The sequence below is a fragment of the Eretmochelys imbricata genome, chromosome 22 (assembly GCF_965152235.1).
Source record: "Eretmochelys imbricata isolate rEreImb1 chromosome 22, rEreImb1.hap1, whole genome shotgun sequence".
Classification (NCBI taxonomy): domain Eukaryota; kingdom Metazoa; phylum Chordata; order Testudines; family Cheloniidae; genus Eretmochelys; species Eretmochelys imbricata.
The window spans coordinates 19,188,719-19,206,684 of NC_135593.1; the positions used below are offsets into that span (position 1 = coordinate 19,188,719).

At 51.4% G+C, this 17,966-nt stretch overlaps 1 protein-coding gene across 1 annotated transcript in view; it reads right to left on the minus strand.

Moving 5' to 3' along the window:
* PCSK7 (proprotein convertase subtilisin/kexin type 7) overlaps positions 1 to 17,966 on the minus strand; it is a 57,198-nt gene that overhangs the window by 16,171 nt on the left and 23,061 nt on the right. The window contains exons 9-10 of the mRNA XM_077839762.1: positions 5,202 to 5,369; positions 3,751 to 3,858 (exon numbers count right to left, since the gene is read on the minus strand). Coding sequence (XP_077695888.1) covers positions 3,751 to 3,858; positions 5,202 to 5,369 — 276 coding nt within the window. The remainder of the gene's footprint in view (positions 1 to 3,750; positions 3,859 to 5,201; positions 5,370 to 17,966) is intronic.

The window sequence follows — 17,966 nt, forward strand, 5'->3', positions numbered from 1 at the left end:
CGCTCTTGTTTTTGTACATGCTACTGAGCGGGTTACTGACGAGGAAACAGAGGTGAAGGGATTTGCCCAAGGTCTCACAGCAAGTTAGTTCCAGAACAGGGAATAGAACCCGGCCCCTGCTTTAAGCACTCCCCTTCCACTGCCACACACACAAACAATCAAGGACAGCAGCTCTTGGAGACCTGCAGTTGCCTCCAGAGAATGCCGGGTTCCCCTGCCATTTGGCGATGTCCTGCCATGTCATAAAGCTTGGTGCCCAAAGAGAAGGTGCGACAGCCTCATCCTGCTGCGCACTGCCAACAACCCGCCCCCCCAGAGCCGTGAATCACACCCGACGGCTTCCATAAACAAGCCTCTTGCCTGTGGCTATATATAGAGCTCTGAAAGAGGGGCAGGTTTGCACTACTTGCCTAAGGACTCATGACTTCATCCCCAAAGCAGCCGTATAGTGAGGCGGTGCAGCAGGAATCCTTGTAGTTTGACCCCAAAGTCAACGTATCACTTACCCTACAAGGAAGGCCACAGTCTTGTCCTCTTTATGCAACTGATCTTTGGAGTCTCTGAGAGAGGCAGACTTGGATAAGACTCAGCAGAGCAGACATTTAAAGTGCAGCTCTGCTCTGAACAGCATGTCTATGTGCGAGGGGGTTTGTGTTTACTGGTCTCTGTGATCCCTACTCAAATTTTTCTGACAATGTTTCTTTTTTTATTATTTTATTGTCTTAAACCGCCAGTGCTGCTGTCTCCCCCTGGGATCTGAGCGTCAAGCTTGGCACTTTTCTTCTCAAGCATTACAGATGCTGCACTGGAACTGAGTGAATAATTCTGTTGCTGAAACACGAGTCAGACTAGAATCCAACTCCCACTCCCTGGGCTGGGCTAGTTCTGCAGGGCCAATGGGAGCAAAATGCATGGAAACTCATTCCTACACATCGAAATCACAGAAATGTAGGACTGGGAGGGACCTCGATAGGTCATCTAGTCCAGCCCTCTGCACTCAGGCAGGACTAAGTATTATTTAGACCATCCCTGACAGGTGTTTGTCTAACCTGTTCCGAAAAACCTCCGATGACAGAGATTCTACAATCTCCCCTGGGAATTTGTTCCAGTGTTTAACTATCCTGACAGTTAGGAAGTTTTTCCTTTGCTGCAATTTAACCCCATTACTACTTCTCCTGACCTCAGTGGATAAGCACAATTTATCACCCTCCTCTTTATAACAACCTTTCACATACCTGAAGACAGTTATTGTGTCCCCCACCTCAGTCATATCTTCTCCAGATTAAACAAACCCCATTTTATTCAATTTATCCCCCATAGCTCATGTTTTCTAGACTGTTAATCATTTTTGCTCTTCTCTGGACTTTCTCCAGTTTGTTCACATCTTTCCTGAAGTGTGGGGCCCAGAATAGGACACAGTCCTTCAGTTGAGGCCTAATCAATGAGTAGACCGGAAGAATTACTCTCATACCTTGCTTGCAACACTCCTGATAATACATCTGTTATGGGGCCTTGAGTGGCAGGGCAGCCTAGTGGCTAGATTGTTAAGGGCTGGAGTGGGAGACCTGCCCTCCTTTCCCTCAGGTCTTAGATCAGAATCCATGGCCACTCACACCCCTAGACAGGGGAGACGGATCTTGCTCCCAGCTGGGGGGGGCCTCAGGACCTGTTGTCTGAGCTGCTCCCTATGTAAGTTCTTTAGTTTGGGGCATGGCCCTGCTAGTCTCCCCACAGTTGGGGCTTGGCGGTAGACTCCCCTTGGCAGGGGAAACTCTTACTTGCTTCCAGTGGATGTGCTGGCAGGCAGGTTGCATCTGTGCCTTCAGGCAGAGACGCAGGGAGCTCCTGCCTCTTTGCCAGTCATCCCCTAACTGAGCCGGCTCCCTTCTTTTCTCCTCCCTCCAGGCCTGGCATTGGCTGCAGGTATAAGGGGGGGGAGGGGGCAGGGCAGGGCAGGGCTAGCTGACCCCACAGGTGTTCTTTAACCCCTGCTGTGCCTGGCAGACGCCTCTCTGCTCCTTCACAACATCCCAGAATGACGTTTGCTTTTTTTGCAACAATATTACATTGTTGACTCATATTTCATTTGTGAGCCACTATAACCCCCAGATCCTGTTCTACAGTACTCCTTCCTAGGCAGTCATTTCCCATTTTGTGTTTGTGCAATTGATTGTTCTCTCCTCAGAGTAAAACTTGCATTTCTCCTTATTGAATTTCATCCCATTTATTTCAGACTATTTCTCCAGTTTGCCAAGATCATTCTGAATTCTAATCCCTTCCTACAAGCAGGGCCGGCTCCAGGCACCAGCGAAGGAAGCAGGTGCCAGGGGCGGCCAATAGAAAGGGGTGGCATTCTGTCCGTGACTGGGGCAGCATGTCTGCGTCTTCGGCAGCAATTCAGCGGCAGGCCCTGCTTCTTCTTTTTTCTTTTTTTTTCTTTGCCGCTTGGGGCGGCAAAAAAGCTGGGGCCGGCACTGCCTACAAGGCACTTGCAACCCCTCCCAGCTTGGTATTGTCCACAAACTTTATAAGTGTGCTCTCTATGCCATTATCCAAATCATTTAGGAAGATATTGAAAAGAAACAGACTGAGGAGATCCCTGCGGGACCCCACTCGATATGCCCTTTCAGCTGTACTGTGAACCACTGATAACGACGACGCTGGGTAGGGTTTTCCAGCCAGTTGTGCACACACTGTATAGTAGGTTGTCTGGGCTCTATTTCCCTTGTCTGCGAGACAGTATTAAAGGCCAAACCTGACCATATCACAATGGCCAGCTCTAACCCAGACTGTGCACAGGGAGCCGACCCGCTGAGGAAGCAGGGACCACTTCTACATCGGCACTTTTCTCCCCATTACTGCAATTTATCAGTAAAAATACATAGCTTTTGTGAAAGTAGAATGAATTATATTGAAATTATAATTCATTAAAGAAATGCTGCTTGAAAGATTTGTTGAAATATAGTTGTCAGGAAGAGAAACATTAAGGAGTGTGAGACAATGGGTCCTCAAACTAATTAACTTAGAGCTCCTACTGAGCTAGGAGATTGGTAAACGTTAGTATGCAAATAAGCTATGTATGTATATTTGTCAGTTTCTGCTTCCTTTTGTCTCCTGTGTTGGATTGGCTTTGGCTTGTCTGTATAAATGGGTTGGCTTGAGCTTTTTGCAGAAGGCTCACATATATCTGGGTGCATTGGCAAAGCGCTTTGCTAATAAACAGAGTGGTCTGACAAATTCAGTGAGTCTTGAATCTGACTTTGACACTTTCATATAGGGTTTTCCATCCACAGACGGTACAAAATGGGACAGCGGGAGAAAACTGAGGCACAGAGAGGGCAAGTGACTTGCCCAAGGTCAGTAGCAGAGCCAGAACTAGAACCCAGGTCTCCTGACTGCCAGTCCTGAGCCCTGTTGCACTGGACCATAGTGGCTACATGAGTTTCTGTTAGAGAAGCTTTGCCCTGCTGAGGGAAACACTTCATGTTTATAATTATAATTATAATTCATTGGCTGTCTATTGTAGCCTCTGCCCTTGTCTCTTGTACACAGGATGGCCTGGCCACAGCGCTGCCAGCCGGGCAGCGCCCACAGTAACGGGCACCATGGAAACACCTAGGCCACGCCACCAGGAGCCGGAGACGGGGAAGAAGCTGTTGCTAGGCTGGATTTGACACAGGTGCAGGGCGTGTCTGGGGAGCCCACGGGGTTGCCTGTCAGATGGGCCTGACGCCAGCAGCCATGAGTTACCTTGGCAGCGTTGACAAGTCTCCAAGCGCTTAGCAAGCCGAAGCCGTGCTCGTGGCTGTGGCTGAAGCCCGCCAGGTTAGTGTCCCAGTTGGTGCGACGATCTTCGTACTGAAAAGGAACCAGAGGGAGCCACATTGGCTGGAGCGTCTCAGCTGGGGGGGACACACCTGCCTCTTGCAGGGCGAGCTAACGTTCAGCTACGCAAAGACAAGGGTCGCAAGGACTGGGGGAACTGGGGAAGCACCCTCCTATCCTTGCTGCACACATACCTATGGGCCCTACCTTGCAAACGCAGACCTAAGCCACCCTCTGGAACGTGGGGGAACCTGGCTACATCTGCCTAACCAGCAGACTTTGCAGAAGAGACTCAGAAGTGAATGATAACAGCAACAAAGCCAACTCTGGCTCTGCCATGGGGCCTGATTAGAAAGGACAGTTCGCCCTTTGTTTAAACTGAGACCCAACCGAGCCAGGATTCCTAGCTCTTCAAAAGAAAAACAAACAGCGCAAAAGACAAAAATGTCTCTGCTCTGAAATATCCCAGCCGGTCCCTTCCTCCCTCCCTGCCTAGACTGCAGCCCCTGGAAAGTCTAAAGGCTAGTTTCAAAGGAATAAATACAATCACTTAAATCAGCGCGAGTTGGGGCAGATCAGATCTGGGTCCCATTACTTACCAGGGTTGTGCGCTTTGGCAGCGGTTGTCTCCAATTGTGGAAAAAGTTACCCTGCGCCAAAGCAAGTTTTATCTCACTGTGTCACATAAACTGCAGGACACACACACACCAAGTACAACAGAAACCCTGACTGCTGGCCAACCCCTGATGCCTCTTTCAGATTCACTATCTACTCATTGCTTCTGCAGTCAAACTCCCCCTGAAGTCAGTGGGAGCTGTACCTGAATAAGAACCGAGCAAGCAGTAACGTTTGCAAAAGGAGCTCTTCCCACTCTTTCCGTCTCCGAGACTCAGAATTCCTTGACTGCATCAGACGAATCAGGCCTTTCTGCTTTCGCATTGCGAAGCACTTTAGGGGCCATTGCAAAAACTCCAGCGGGTGTATCATCTCGACCCCGCCACCCCCACCCTACTCCACCCCGGCTCATGTACTATCCAAGCGCAGGCTCATTCTGGATACCTCTGAAGATTTGCATCCTGGCAGATTCAGGAATGCATGGAACAAATACTCCATTTATCACGGTGACAGCAGAGAATACCGTCTGCCTCAGGCACATTCCTGGTGAGAACAAGGGGCGAGGGGAAAAGCCATCCATCCACTGGGGTCAAGGAAAAGGAGAGATTGATAGAGGGTGAGCTCACTCTTCAAGCCCATCCAGACCCATCCAGCATGCACTGGAGCCTTCGCCAAGAGGGGCCAAGGAGAGAAAGCCGAGGGGCTGGAGGTTCTGCGCAGCTGGAACTAGGGGGCACATCTCAAAGGAGCTCTTTTCTCACCTTGGTGGCTGTGAAGACAATGATGTGCTGGACATCTCGCCAGGTGAGACACGGTCGCACTTGGAGCATCAAGGCAATCATGCCGGCTGCCAGGGGGGCAGCAGCTGAAGTCCCTGTGTGACCCTCGGTGCATCCTGTGCCTTTCTCCATATTCCAGTCTGTAGTCACCTTGAAAGAAAGAGCCAAAGAGATGTCTCCGGTCAGATGCAGCCTTCAGAGTGCTAGAGCTTTTAGGACGCGTGAGCCACCGTGCACACCGGTCTGTGCACGCAGGAATCACTCTCACATCCCTGGCTCGCTCTCCAGTCAGGTTACAGCACCGGCCGATGGAGGCTACACCTTGCTTGTAACACATCCAATAAAAAAAGCCCTGGGTACAGACTGGGCCCAGCGAATGCTCCTGACCATTTGCCCAACGCTCAAGCTGAACCTCAGCCAAGCAACTAGGGAAGACAAATCATCACTTGGGGGCTTTTTCAGATGATGTTTCGTCTTAACGCACCCCCTAGTCCCAGCCAGGGAATAGGCCTAACCCTGCGAGAAGCTACATTTCCAGCCCAGGGTTTCAAAGGAGCAGACAGAGGTTTGGGTGCCGACCTGAACGTTTACCCACTGCTCACACAGACAAGGGCTCCCAGGACACTTCCTGGACAGGCCTGCAGAACTGAGCCCTCCTCTGCTTTCGCCACAGCCAAGATAGCTCCTTGCCTCCCACGGGCAAGATGAGATAAAAGGGACCATGAGGTACAGCTGGAAATGGAGAGGAAGGGCTCAGAGGTTGGGGGAACCAACTTCAAGGCCACAGGGGCCTGGTCTGACAAGGAGCCGCATCACTGAGAAGCAGAAGGGGTGCAGCCATTCCGAGGGCTGTTCTTCCACTGGGCCTGTCTACCCATTTATGGCACTTGTCTGGCTCCCATCACCACAGTGAGCACCTCAGTCTTTAATGTATTTATCCTCTGAGCACCCTTGGGCAGCAGGGCCGGGTGACCATCCCCATGTTACAGCTGGGGCACCGAGAGGCTAAGGGATTTGCCCAAGGTCACACAGGAAGACCGTGGCAAAGCAGGGAATGGAACTGGGGGCTCCCAAATCCTAGATTAGTGCCTGAATCACTGGAACAGGCTTCCTCTCTGTGGTCTATCCCTCCACTACAGTCCCCCAAAATAACCCACCTACCCCCATGGCTGCTTCACAGGCATGCTTGCGGGGGACTGGGTTATCGTTTGTTTGTCATAGTGCTCATAGACTGGGATTTTCAAAGGAGCCCAAATCCCACTGATTTTCAATGGGAACAGGACTGCTAACTCCCCAAGGACTCTGAGCAACCCAGCCATGTAGTGCAAGGTGCTGTACACCTAGAAAGCAAGGCCGGTGCTATCATTTAATAGATTCATAGATCCCAAGGCCAGAAGGCACCATTGTGATCACCTTGTCCGACCCCCAGTATCACACAGCCCAGAGACCAGCCTCACAAGTGCCTAGAAATTGAAAAACCCCAATCCTGATTTAAAAACTGCCAGTGATGGAGAATCCATCACAACTTTGTTCCAGTGGTTAATTACTCTGTGTTATCAATTTACGCTTTATTTCCAGGCTGAATTGGTCTAGCTTCAACTTCCAGCCATTGGATCATGTTCTACCATTCTCTGCTAGACTGAAGAGCCCATTATTCAGTATTTTTTCCCCACGTAGTTACTTATAGACTGTGCTCATGTCGCCCATTAACTTCCTCCGGTTTGCACACTAAGGACTGCAAACTCCCATCCACCCTACAAGTCCTTCGACTGGGGTGAGACGTCTGCCCTAAAAAGGAAGGGATGGGCTAATTACTACAGCAATTACCAAGCACATTTTGCCCGTAGCTAGCATATTACCCCCTGCCCTCTCAGATAACCAGCCTAGCCATGCATTCCAGCCTAAACGCTCAGTCCTCCCCCGCCCCGCCCAGGGTGATCAGAAGCGTGAAACTGACTGGAAAGCATGTGAGTGGGGAGAAGTGGGGAGCGGTTGTACAAAGGAACGTCAGAGTGGGAATCAGAGCATGAAAGCCCGGCCAGAATGTAACGTTGGCACATGTGCCGCTAACCCAACCAGCTGGCATCTCCTCACAGGAGCTTCGCACAGTATCTGAACAATGCAGCGGCTCTCCTGCAGGAAGGGCACTATTTAAAGGGGGACGGACACGGATACACACACACAGATGAGGGCTTCAGATAGTTTTGTTTGGAGTCACTTCCCATTTCACACATACCTTATGGCTTTTGGCACTAGAATAAATCATGATGCTTTGCACTTGTACAGCGGCTGCTTGAGAATCTCCAAGCACTTCACCAAGATGGGTAAATACAGTCCTCATTTTAAGCTTGTGGAAACAGGTATGGGGAGGTGACGGGACTTAGCTATGCTGTTTCAGCTCCAGAGCTCAGATTAGAAGCCAGGAGCCCTGACTCCTGCCCCCATGCAAACACTGGTAGTGACAAGAGTGTAAAAAAATGGCCAAAGGGCTCCCTGCCCTTAACACTCCCCTCACTGCAGATTGTGTCTCCCTCCCCAGTGCACTTGGGCCAGAATTCTCAAGTGTGTCCAGTGACTGGGTGCCCCACCTGGGACAACTGGGTGCCCAACTGAGACGCTCAATGACTCAGACCTTCCAGTGTCTGGCCTCCAATTTCTCAGCTCGGGCACGCAAAAGAAGTGGCTACTTTTGCAAATGCAGTCCCCACGGCTGTTTGGCTCACTATTAACTCCAGGCAGGCTGGGGTGTGATCCGTTCACCACCCTACCGTCTCCCCTGGAACAGCCACAGGAAGGCACCAGCGACCTCCTCTCCGGACGCCTGTGGAATTCGCAGCACACAGGGACTCTTTTGTTCTTTGTGGTTGCTGAGCCCATGCCAAGCTGCAGCCAGGCAGGCCAAGCTGCCGGAAGGTTTGTCATTCTCACTCGCAGCCAGAAATGGAACAACAACAAAGGGGCAGGATTTAGTAACGGGAAAGTCTGGAAACATTTCCCTGGGAGTTCACAGTCAAACCACTGGATTAAGCAGAAAAGCAGCCACGGGCGGTCTGGGCAAGGCCACACTAGGTTGTTGTGCTGCACACAATGGCTCTGGTGGTAGGGAGACGGAAGGGGCAACTGGCTCAGGAAAGGATTGACCAGGACAAAGAGTATGGCCGCTGTAGGGATTAACCTTCAGGAGGTTAGACAAGCAAACTTTGACTAGTGGGACATTGCACCTCCCCACCATCTTCTGTCTCAGGGAGCCCTTTACAAAGGTCACTGACTTAACTCAGCCCTGGAGAGGAGAGTGAATGGCCCAAAATGTCACAGAGGGAGTGAGCAGCAGAGCTGGGAGTGGGACCCTGACATCCTGGCTCAGTTCCAGGCCCTCTTTGCTTCGTTTCCCCTGGGGATAGGAGTCAGCACTCCCAGGGGGAAGGACTCTTGCGGTCTGAGGTAGAGCATTTAGAGGGTTCAGATTAGAGAGCTTAGTGGAGGTTTCTGGCTGGGTGCCACTGGGCCTTACCAATGTGCAGAGTGTCACACCCATACCCAGATCTGCAGTGCCCGGCAGCTGCCATGTAGGGGCTCAAGAGCTTCTGTATTTGTGATGAATAAATTCCAAGAAGGCAAGACTCCAGACTAGCATATTCTGGGGAGACCACAGCACTGGGCTGGCACTTACCATAGCCAAGCTGCAGCCTTGTAATTCTACGTATAGCCTGGTGCGCATGCTCCTAAACACAGGCTCTTGTGTTTATTCGTGGGATTGCTTTCCACCCCATGCTGAGCTCCCTGGGGCCCTCCAGCCAGGGGAAGGCAGCTTTCACTGCTCTCTAAGTGGCCAGGGCAGGTGCTGAGCCGTAGTGACAGAGTCCTGGAGCAGATGGCTGATGGCGCCTGCCCGTGAAGGTACGTACAGCGTAGACGCAGGAGGACACCGTGCTCCTGCGATGACACCACAGGCAGCTTTGCCGTGGGCACCCGAAGCACAGTTGTTTCGGCAGCCCTAAACTGAGGGCTGGGGCGTGAGGATTGCAGGGGATGTCTGCCCAGCACTTTGACCAAGCGCAGAGCTCTCCCCCCCACCCCATGCTACACACGAACAGGAGAGTGCAGCGTTGCAGCTGCTGGCCCACAAAGAGCTTGCCTGGCTTATGGCAGGGATGGAGTCACACGGGTCACACAACAAGATGAAGTGAGCTGTAGCTCACGAAAGCTTATGCTCAAATACATTGATTAGTCTCTAAGGTGCCACAAGTCCTCCTTTTCTCTTTGCGGATACAGACTAATATGGCTGCTACTGTGAAAAAAGTTCTGCTCTGGTTTTTTAGCTGCCCAGGACCAGATCGCTCCATTGCTCCAAGCCACCTTCCAGCTCTCAACCCTACAAGCTCTGCCCAAAATAACCCACCTACCCCCATGGCAGCTTGACAGGCATGCTCGCCTCTCAACCCTCCTGCTCTGCCCTGCCCTGCCCTGCAGCTCCTTTTCCTGCTGGGGACCATGCTGAACACCCCTCACTCCCCCAGTCAAGAGCTGCTAATGGTTTTTGACTCAGCAGTTCAGTTCTCCAAACCCAGAAAGCTGAGTCTCCCCCAGGGTGCAGCGGGACGGCTATTTCCCCCCTGGCTGCCAGGCGGGATTTCCCACGGCTCCGTTGCCCAGGTTAAGGGGGACTGGCTTTTCATAGACTTCCCAGCAGCTTACGCCGGAAGTACCAAACCCTGGTAAGCCCCCATTTGCCGCTCTTCCACTTCCTGTGAACTCAGCAAAGGCCTCGGCTGAGGCTCGGCAGCACTCATGTCATTACCATGTGGTCACCACCCAGCCAACCTGACGCCCTCCTGCACTGAGTCTTCACGTGGGACACAGGGAGCTTCTCCCCCATCCAGCTTACCCTATTCTTCCCGGGAAGCGCTTAGTGGCCAGTTTGGCTCAGCTTTTCGGCCACCATATCCTGCAGCCACAGAACTTAAAACTTGCAGGAGTTACCTTTGCCACGGAGCCTCCCTCTCCTGGAGGCTGAGCGCAGACACCAGCCATCTCCTGCCCCAACCATGCCCGTCTCTTTGTAAGACTATCAGCCATGGATTCCTGCCAGCTGAAGCAAGGGGCTGGTCTAGCACTGCTCCAAGGAGGGTGCTCGGGTCAATTAAGCCCTGCACAGAAGCTTTGATAGAGTTAATGCTTCCCCTGCTAAAATTAAACTGATGCTATTTCTTTTTGAAACACAAAGTAAGAGACAGGCCCAGCTGCAGAGACTGGTGCACTGAGGGCCGTTATTCCATCTGGAAGTGAGTTAAGATAAACAGAATTAAGGCCACTTTAATTCTGAATAAGAATTAATCCACACAGGGGTTCAATGCAGTTTAACTAATCTACTTTAAATTCACACCTTTAGTTAATTTGGATTAACTTTCCTGAGTGTCCAGTGTGGACAAAACCCTAGCTACCTAAATGCAGCTATCAGTCAAGAGAGAGGTAAAAGCAGTCAGAGCTTGGTAGAAAATAAAACTGCCAGGCCAAGTTCTGCTTTTTTGGATAGAGCAGAGTGTAATTCCAGATTAGCTCCACTGAAGTTGACAGATTTGTTCTGGCTTTACCCTGGTGTGTAACCAAGCAAAATCTGGCCTTTGTAAGAGGTATCTTAGATAAGATGCAAGTAAACAAGGGAGCCTTAGAAAATTCACTCGAGAAGGCTCCAAATGGTGCATCATTCTGTCCTCCATCATGCCATAAAATCAGCCAATTAAAGCTTGGTTATGGTCAAAGCACAGGGCAAGCTGGCGTAAACATTTGTTCCTCTCCGCTCACAGTGAGATATAACTGCATCCTCCATTGCCAAGAACTGGACTTTCTTTGTTGACTTTTATGTTCCACTCCAAAGCATTTTGTCTGCTGCTAACAGCTGCAATTTGCACTGAGATACTGTATGTTCTACAAAAAAATTTATACAAAAAATACAGCGAGCACCACAAACGTCAGTCAGAGATGCAGTTCATGCCAGAGACCAGATTAAATTCTTCCCATTAACGGAAATGGCAGAACATTTATAGTCTGAAAAATAGATGGCTGTCAAAACCATTAACTCCAATACTATTAAAGGACAATTAAAAGGCACAAAGAGGAGAGAATATTCTCTGTAGACGGGGGTATATTTAATATGCCCCGATGTAACAGAGACACAGGTTTATTGGAGTAGTGGTCATGTTACTGTAAAAAGAGAGGACAGATCTACACCATGTGTAATTCCTCGGCTGTGACAGGCCGCCAATTCAGACCCGTTGATGGAAGCGTAGTGCCTGTTTTATCATCGTACGAGGCCATTCTTTAAGGAGAAAGGGCATGTCAGCCTTTTTAAAATTAGCTCACAGACCTCAGGTTTGGAGGAAGCTGGACATAAAAATGAAAACTACAACACACTCCAAGATGAAAAGTATTGCAGAGTCCCTAATTGACAAGCGTTTCTTTTTCTCTAGCACCAGTGGTTTTCAAGCCAGCGTGAATTAATTCAAGTTATTCTTTAAAGGAAAACTTAAGCTCCATTATAGATTTTATTTCTTTTGTAGCACCCTGAGTCTAACCATTTTCTTAGATGGGGATGTGGCCTTTTCTAGTTCGGAAACACTGATTCTTTGCACTAGCCCCTGGGGTTTTCAGAGATTAAATGAACCAAGCTTTCTCGGGCTCATTTACTTTTCAGCATACAAACCGAGTGGCTAGTTAACTTGTACTCTCATCACGGTCTCTTTCATTGTTACATTCTCCTGGACTCCCCCCCCCACAAGTTCCCCATTTCCATTTGGGGACCCTGTCATTCCCCCTAATTGCTCCAATTAGTTATCAAAGTCTGGTTTACAAAGCAGAGATCCGGTTACAGATCCAGAGCTACAGATCTGGCTCTTTTGGAGAGTTCTCGTTTGTAGAACTACTGCCAAACCTGAGCAATGGGAAATTGCCAGATGTATTTAGAACTTGGTCGTTTCTTCGGAGGAGCCAGGAACAGCACATACGCATCATGAACAGAAGAGAACTAGAGCTATGGGGGAGAGAGAAAGGGTAACTGACATGCCCCTCTTCCACGTATGCTAGTGGAAACACTCTGAGATTTCCCAAGGCTCGTCTCCAGGGTAATCTCTCCCCTCCCACTTGCTTGTATTTAAAAAGAGCGGCAGCCCATAAAAACAAACTACTGTGGCTGCTGAATGTTAGTTGTTTGGAAATAACACAGCCAAGCAGGCCTAAAGGAAGTGCCAGTAGCATTAGGAGAAGCCTGTTCCCACTGGAAGCCAAGCAAACTGTCTGCCTCCTGCCTCCATAGCAGGGTCTATGAACTCCATCTATTTGATTCTGTTCTATAGAAAACCTATTGCAATCCCTAGCATCGTCGAAGACGTACCCAGCAGTGTGTGTTCCCACTAGACAAATCACTGTTTGGTTCTCTTACTCCCTGCTGTGGGAAGGTGGCTCAGAGATAGCCCATGAAGGACAGAAGACCAGCAGCTGTTAGGTTTGCACTGCCTGGTTTTTCCACACGAACAGAGAATGGGGATTTTGTTTTACTCTCCAGCATACAGAGCTGGCCCAAAGCTCACACCAGCATCAGGAATGCTCAGAGGGTTGTTTAGACAAGCTAGCACTGTCTAGAGGTTTAATCTTTGGCTCTATTGAAAAGCTTGGGAGGGAGTGTGGAGGACAAGCTTGGGGTGAGGGACTGCCTGTGATACGCAGGCACATGGCTAGAATCTGCCACTTACACAGAAGTGCATGAGGAAGAGCCGTTACCTGCATTGCTTGATTTAAAGGTGGTATCATGTCTCACCAGACTCAGCACTGCCACCGGAAATGTACTGAGCTGCCCTGCCCTTTCTTTCCAATAAGATGCCCTGCTGGTGCCTGGGAAGCTGTGCTTCCGACAGCTCACATGGCACAAAACACAGAGGGTGCAGTTTCCATGGCCCCGACGTAGCTCTGCTGGGAGAGACGAGGTCGTGGGCAATGCATGGGTGCACTTTGGGATGCGGCTGCTATGACAAAATTGTTGGAGGTACAAAACGTTCTCCATGTGCCACATTACAAGACCCCACGGCCAACCGCTAGGCCCGGGAATCAATCACACACATCATGCCTATGCTGGTAACTCCTGCTATGTGCTGGGCACTGGGAACTGTCTGAAAAGATAAGCAACAGAAGGGGTCAGAAGGGGACATGTTCCTGTTACAAATTTCAGCTGAGTCTTCCCCCAGTAATATGGCTCAGGCAGAAGTTCCCCTGAGCTATGGCCCTCGACAGACGACTGAGAGGAAGCACAAGGCACATTCGAACGGGGCCCAGAAATACTCAGAGAGGAAGGAAATCTGCTTCCCAGCTGTCATGGAGCAGGCACAGCTAGAGCTGGTTAAAGAAGAGGGCCCCTCTCGCTGCCAAGATTTCCCACTCTCGGCCTCCTGGGACAAGAAGAAAGCACCGACTCCAGTGCCGTTTGACTACTGAGCACTGACACAAATTAAACAACTACCTGCAAACAGTAAAATGCTGCAAGAGCTCTAGCTGTTGCCTAGCTGAATGGGAGAGAGAACATAGTACTCCTGCCAGTGTGGTCAAAAGCCAGGCTTCCCCAGCTCAGAACACCAGAGACTCTGCCTGGATCCGCAGGCCTGGAGGCAGATGCTTGCCTTCCTTGGTGATGCATGCAGAGGACGTGCACCTGTTGCTTGGAGCTGGTTAACTTTGCAGACCTCTTTCCACCCTGAGCCGGTAAGGGCAACAGTCTGAGACTGCACCAGGCTGGCAAGACTCAAGGATGCTCTGGTCTCAAACTGGGAACATACTGGGCCAGATCCTGAGCTGGTGGAAATTGGCACAAATTCACTGGCACTATGCTGGGGATTTGGTGCCCCAGCTTTCGCACTGCACCAAAAGCTGGGACACATGTTTGGCCCAGGGAAGTAGGATAGTGCGGTGACAAGTCATTTCTGACAAAAAAGGAAAAGTCGACAAAATATTCCCCAAACAGCCGGGGGTTAAGCATGCCCAACTCGGGAAGGAGAGGCAGCCAATCAGCTTAACGACCCAACCCGAGTAACAGCTACCACATGTTCATTCAACCCTGGTCTACACTAGGACTTTAGGTCGAATTTAGCAGCGTTAAATCAATGTAAACCTGCACCCATCCACACGATGAAGCCCTTTATTTCGACTTAAAGGCCTCTTAAAATCGATTTCCTTACTCCACCCCTGACAAGTGGATTAGCGCTTAAATCAGCCTTGCCGGGTCGAATTTGGGGTACTGTGGACACAATTCGACGGTATTGGCCTCCGGGAGCTATCCCAGAGTGTTCCATTGTGACTGCTCTGGACAGCACTCTCAACTCAGATGCATGATTGTTTGCCGTTGCTCTGACGCAGGGAGGGGCGACTGACGACACGGCTTACAGGGTTGGCTTACAGGGAGTTAAAATCAACAAAGGGGGTGGCTTTACATCAAGGAGTATTTCAGGCAGGACTTCACGGAGGGTTCCAATAAGAAATGGTGCACCTAAGTTATTGTTCTTATTGGAACAAGGAGGTTAGTCTGGCCTCTGATTGATACATGGCTAGATTTACCTCGCTGCACCTTCTCTGTGAGTGACTGCAGTGTGACCTAGAGGAATAGTCCCCTAGATGGGGGGCGAGGGGGTTTGCAAATGAGTACAAAACAAATCTGGTCTATTTCTTGTTTTGATCCACTCCATTTATCTTTTACATCTTTGGCTGGCAGCAGACGGTGCAGAAGGACTGCATGCCATCCACATCTCATGGCTGCTCGGCAGAAGATGGTGCAATAGGACTGCTAGCCATCCTCATCTCTTGCCTGCCCGGCAGAAGATGATGCAATAGGACTCCTAGCAATCCGTATCGCCTGCCTGCTCACCATAAGACGGTTCAATAGGACTGACTGCAGGACTAAAGAGAATGACCTGGTCGAGTCACTCCAAATTTAGTCCCTGCGCCCATGTCTGCCCAGGCGCTCCTGGCCGACATGGCCAGGAGCACCTCAGACATGACGAGGACGGCTACCAGTCGTATTGCACCGTCTGCTGCCACAAGGCAATGGGTTGCTGCTGCTGTGTAGCAATGCCGTACCGCGTCTGCCAGCACCCAGGAGACATAGGGTGACAGTGAGCTGAGCGGGCTCCATGCTTGCCGTGGTATGGTGTCTGCCCAGGTAACTCAGGAAAAAAGGCGCGAAACGATTGTCTGCCCTTGCTTTCACGGAGGGAGGGAGGGAACGGGGGCCTGACGATATGTACCCAGAACCACCCGCGACAATGTTTTAGCCCCATCAGGCATTGGGATCTCAACCCAGAATTCCAATGGGCAGCGGAGACTGCGAGAACTGTGGGATAGCTACCCACAGTGCAACGCTCCGGAAGTCGACGCTAGCCTCGGTACTGTGGAAGCACTCCGCCGAGTTAATGTACTTAACGCACTTAGAGCATTTTCTGTGGGGACACACACACTCGAATATATAAAACCGATTTCTAAAAAACCGACTTCTATAAATTCGACCTAATTTCGTAGTGTAGACATACCCTCAGTGATTGGTGCAGCACAGCCATGGGGACCAGGCAGCCTGCGCACAGCCGAGATCCACCTGTGACGGGACAGTCTCTTGCCGTGTGTTCCCCTTTGGAAAGCAAAGTCAGAACACAGTTTTCTAACATAGGGTCATAGCCAATGTTCCCTCTAATTTTTGACAGGCCGTATGCGCAAAAGATTTCTTCTGTGCAAATTTTTGACAGGCATTGTGTGCAAAAAATTTCTTCTGTGCAAATTTTTGTGCGCACAGTGTTTTGCCGTGTATGCGGAGTTTAGGATCTGTGTGCACACGCACAGCTGAGAGGGAACAGTGGTCACAGCCCATTAATGATGGTGACAGAAGCAGGGGAGGAGGGAGCATGAAGAAGCTGCTTTGGAGTGTAGCCAGAGTCCCGTTAAAGCCAACACCCTCTTGATGCTTTAGGACAAAAATGTGTGTTTAGGTTTCCCACTAAGAATCTGTTTAGATACAAAATTTGACATGGGCAAGCATGTGGAGGGGCAGTACTCTCCGGACGCAATGATCCACACGTGCTGGTGAGAGAGGGCTGCCTGACAGGAAATAAACAGATCACCCACTGGGCAATATGTCTGTAGGAGCTAGACCGAAACAAGTGCCCCCTCTCCCCAGTGCTTCTCCTAATTGCTTTCTGTGCTGTGGCACCAGCAGTCCCAATGCCTGCTGAGATGACCCCGTGGGTGAGTGGCAGGCAGGGCGACTAGACAGGTTAGTGATGGTGAACTGTATTTCCTCCAGCTCTGCAGCTCTCAGTTAGTTAAGCTGTGCTGCAAGCCAGGAGGAGGAACTGGGTCCAAAGCTCCTACATTTAGACTGGCTGCCCATGACAGGTGAGCAGGACTCACCCATTTATCTCTAGTGACGGCAGCCACCCCCAAGGACAACAGCCTCCTGCCCCGCTGCTGCAAGGGGAACCCGGGCTCCAGCACGCCATGGTCCTGAGCACACCGGTACCTCGCAGGCTGGTGCACATAGTGAGCCAGCCACACTCCAGCAGAAGCAAATAAAGAACAAACCCCAGACAGACACGTGTTGTCATGTGACGCTCCCTGCTCCAGGATCCTGGAGCCAACAGCGGAGTGGGTTCAACGCGGGCTCGCGCCCACCTCTGAGGCACAACAGCATGTCGCAGAGATGCCAGCGCTCGCTAGCTGGAAAATTAGAAGGGCTTTCATTACTCATGCTTGACTCGCAGCTGGAGAAGGGCCCCCCCCACTACCGTCTGGCATTGGGATTTTATGCCTTTCTCTGATATATCCCGCAACGGCCACTCTCTCAGACGGCACACCAAACGACGGGGACCATTGGTTTGCCCTGGGATGGGAATGGTTAATTCCCGCTCTGGGCTAGAGCCACAGGTCTGCTGAGCTGGCTTCAGCCCCGTACTCTGGAGGAGTTGGGGGCAGGAGACAGATGGCAAAAGGTGGCTGTACCCCTTTACACTCCCCTGATCCCTGTGGTCTCTAGTTCAGAGGTGGGCAAACTTTTTGGCCTGAGGGCCACATCGGGGTTGCAAAACGGCATGGAGGGCTGGGTAGGGAAGGCTGTGCCTCCCCAAACAGCCTGGCCCCCGCCCCCTATCCGCCCCCTCCCACTTCCACCTCCCTCAGAGCCCCCAACCCATCCAACCCCCCCTGCTCCTTGTCCCCTGACCGCCCCCTCCTGGGACCCCTGCCCCTAACTGCCTCCCTGGGATTCCACTCCCATCCAACCCCCCCTGCTCCCTGTCCCCTGACTGCCCTGCCCCCTATCCACACCCCCGTCCCCTGACAGGCCCCCCAGGACTCCCACGCCTACCCAGCACCCCTGCTCCCTGTCCCCTGACTGCCCCCCGGGACCCTACCCCCTAGCCAACTCCCCCTGCTCCCTGTCCCTCCCCGGGACCTCCCCTATCCAACCCCTCCCCTCCCATTCCCTGTCTCCTCCCTCCACCCCGAACCTCAGCCCCATCCAACTGCCCCCTGTCCCCTGACTATCCTCCGGGGCCTCCTGCTCCTTATCCAACCTCCCCCTTCCCCTGCCGCTCAGAGGGGCAGGACAGGCTTATTTGAAAGCCTGTGAGGTGGGCAGGCGCAAGGCGGCGTTACTGCAGGGGAGGGGGGACAACAGGGGAGGGGCCAGGGGTGAGCCTCCCTGGCCGGGAGCTCCGGGGCCTGGCA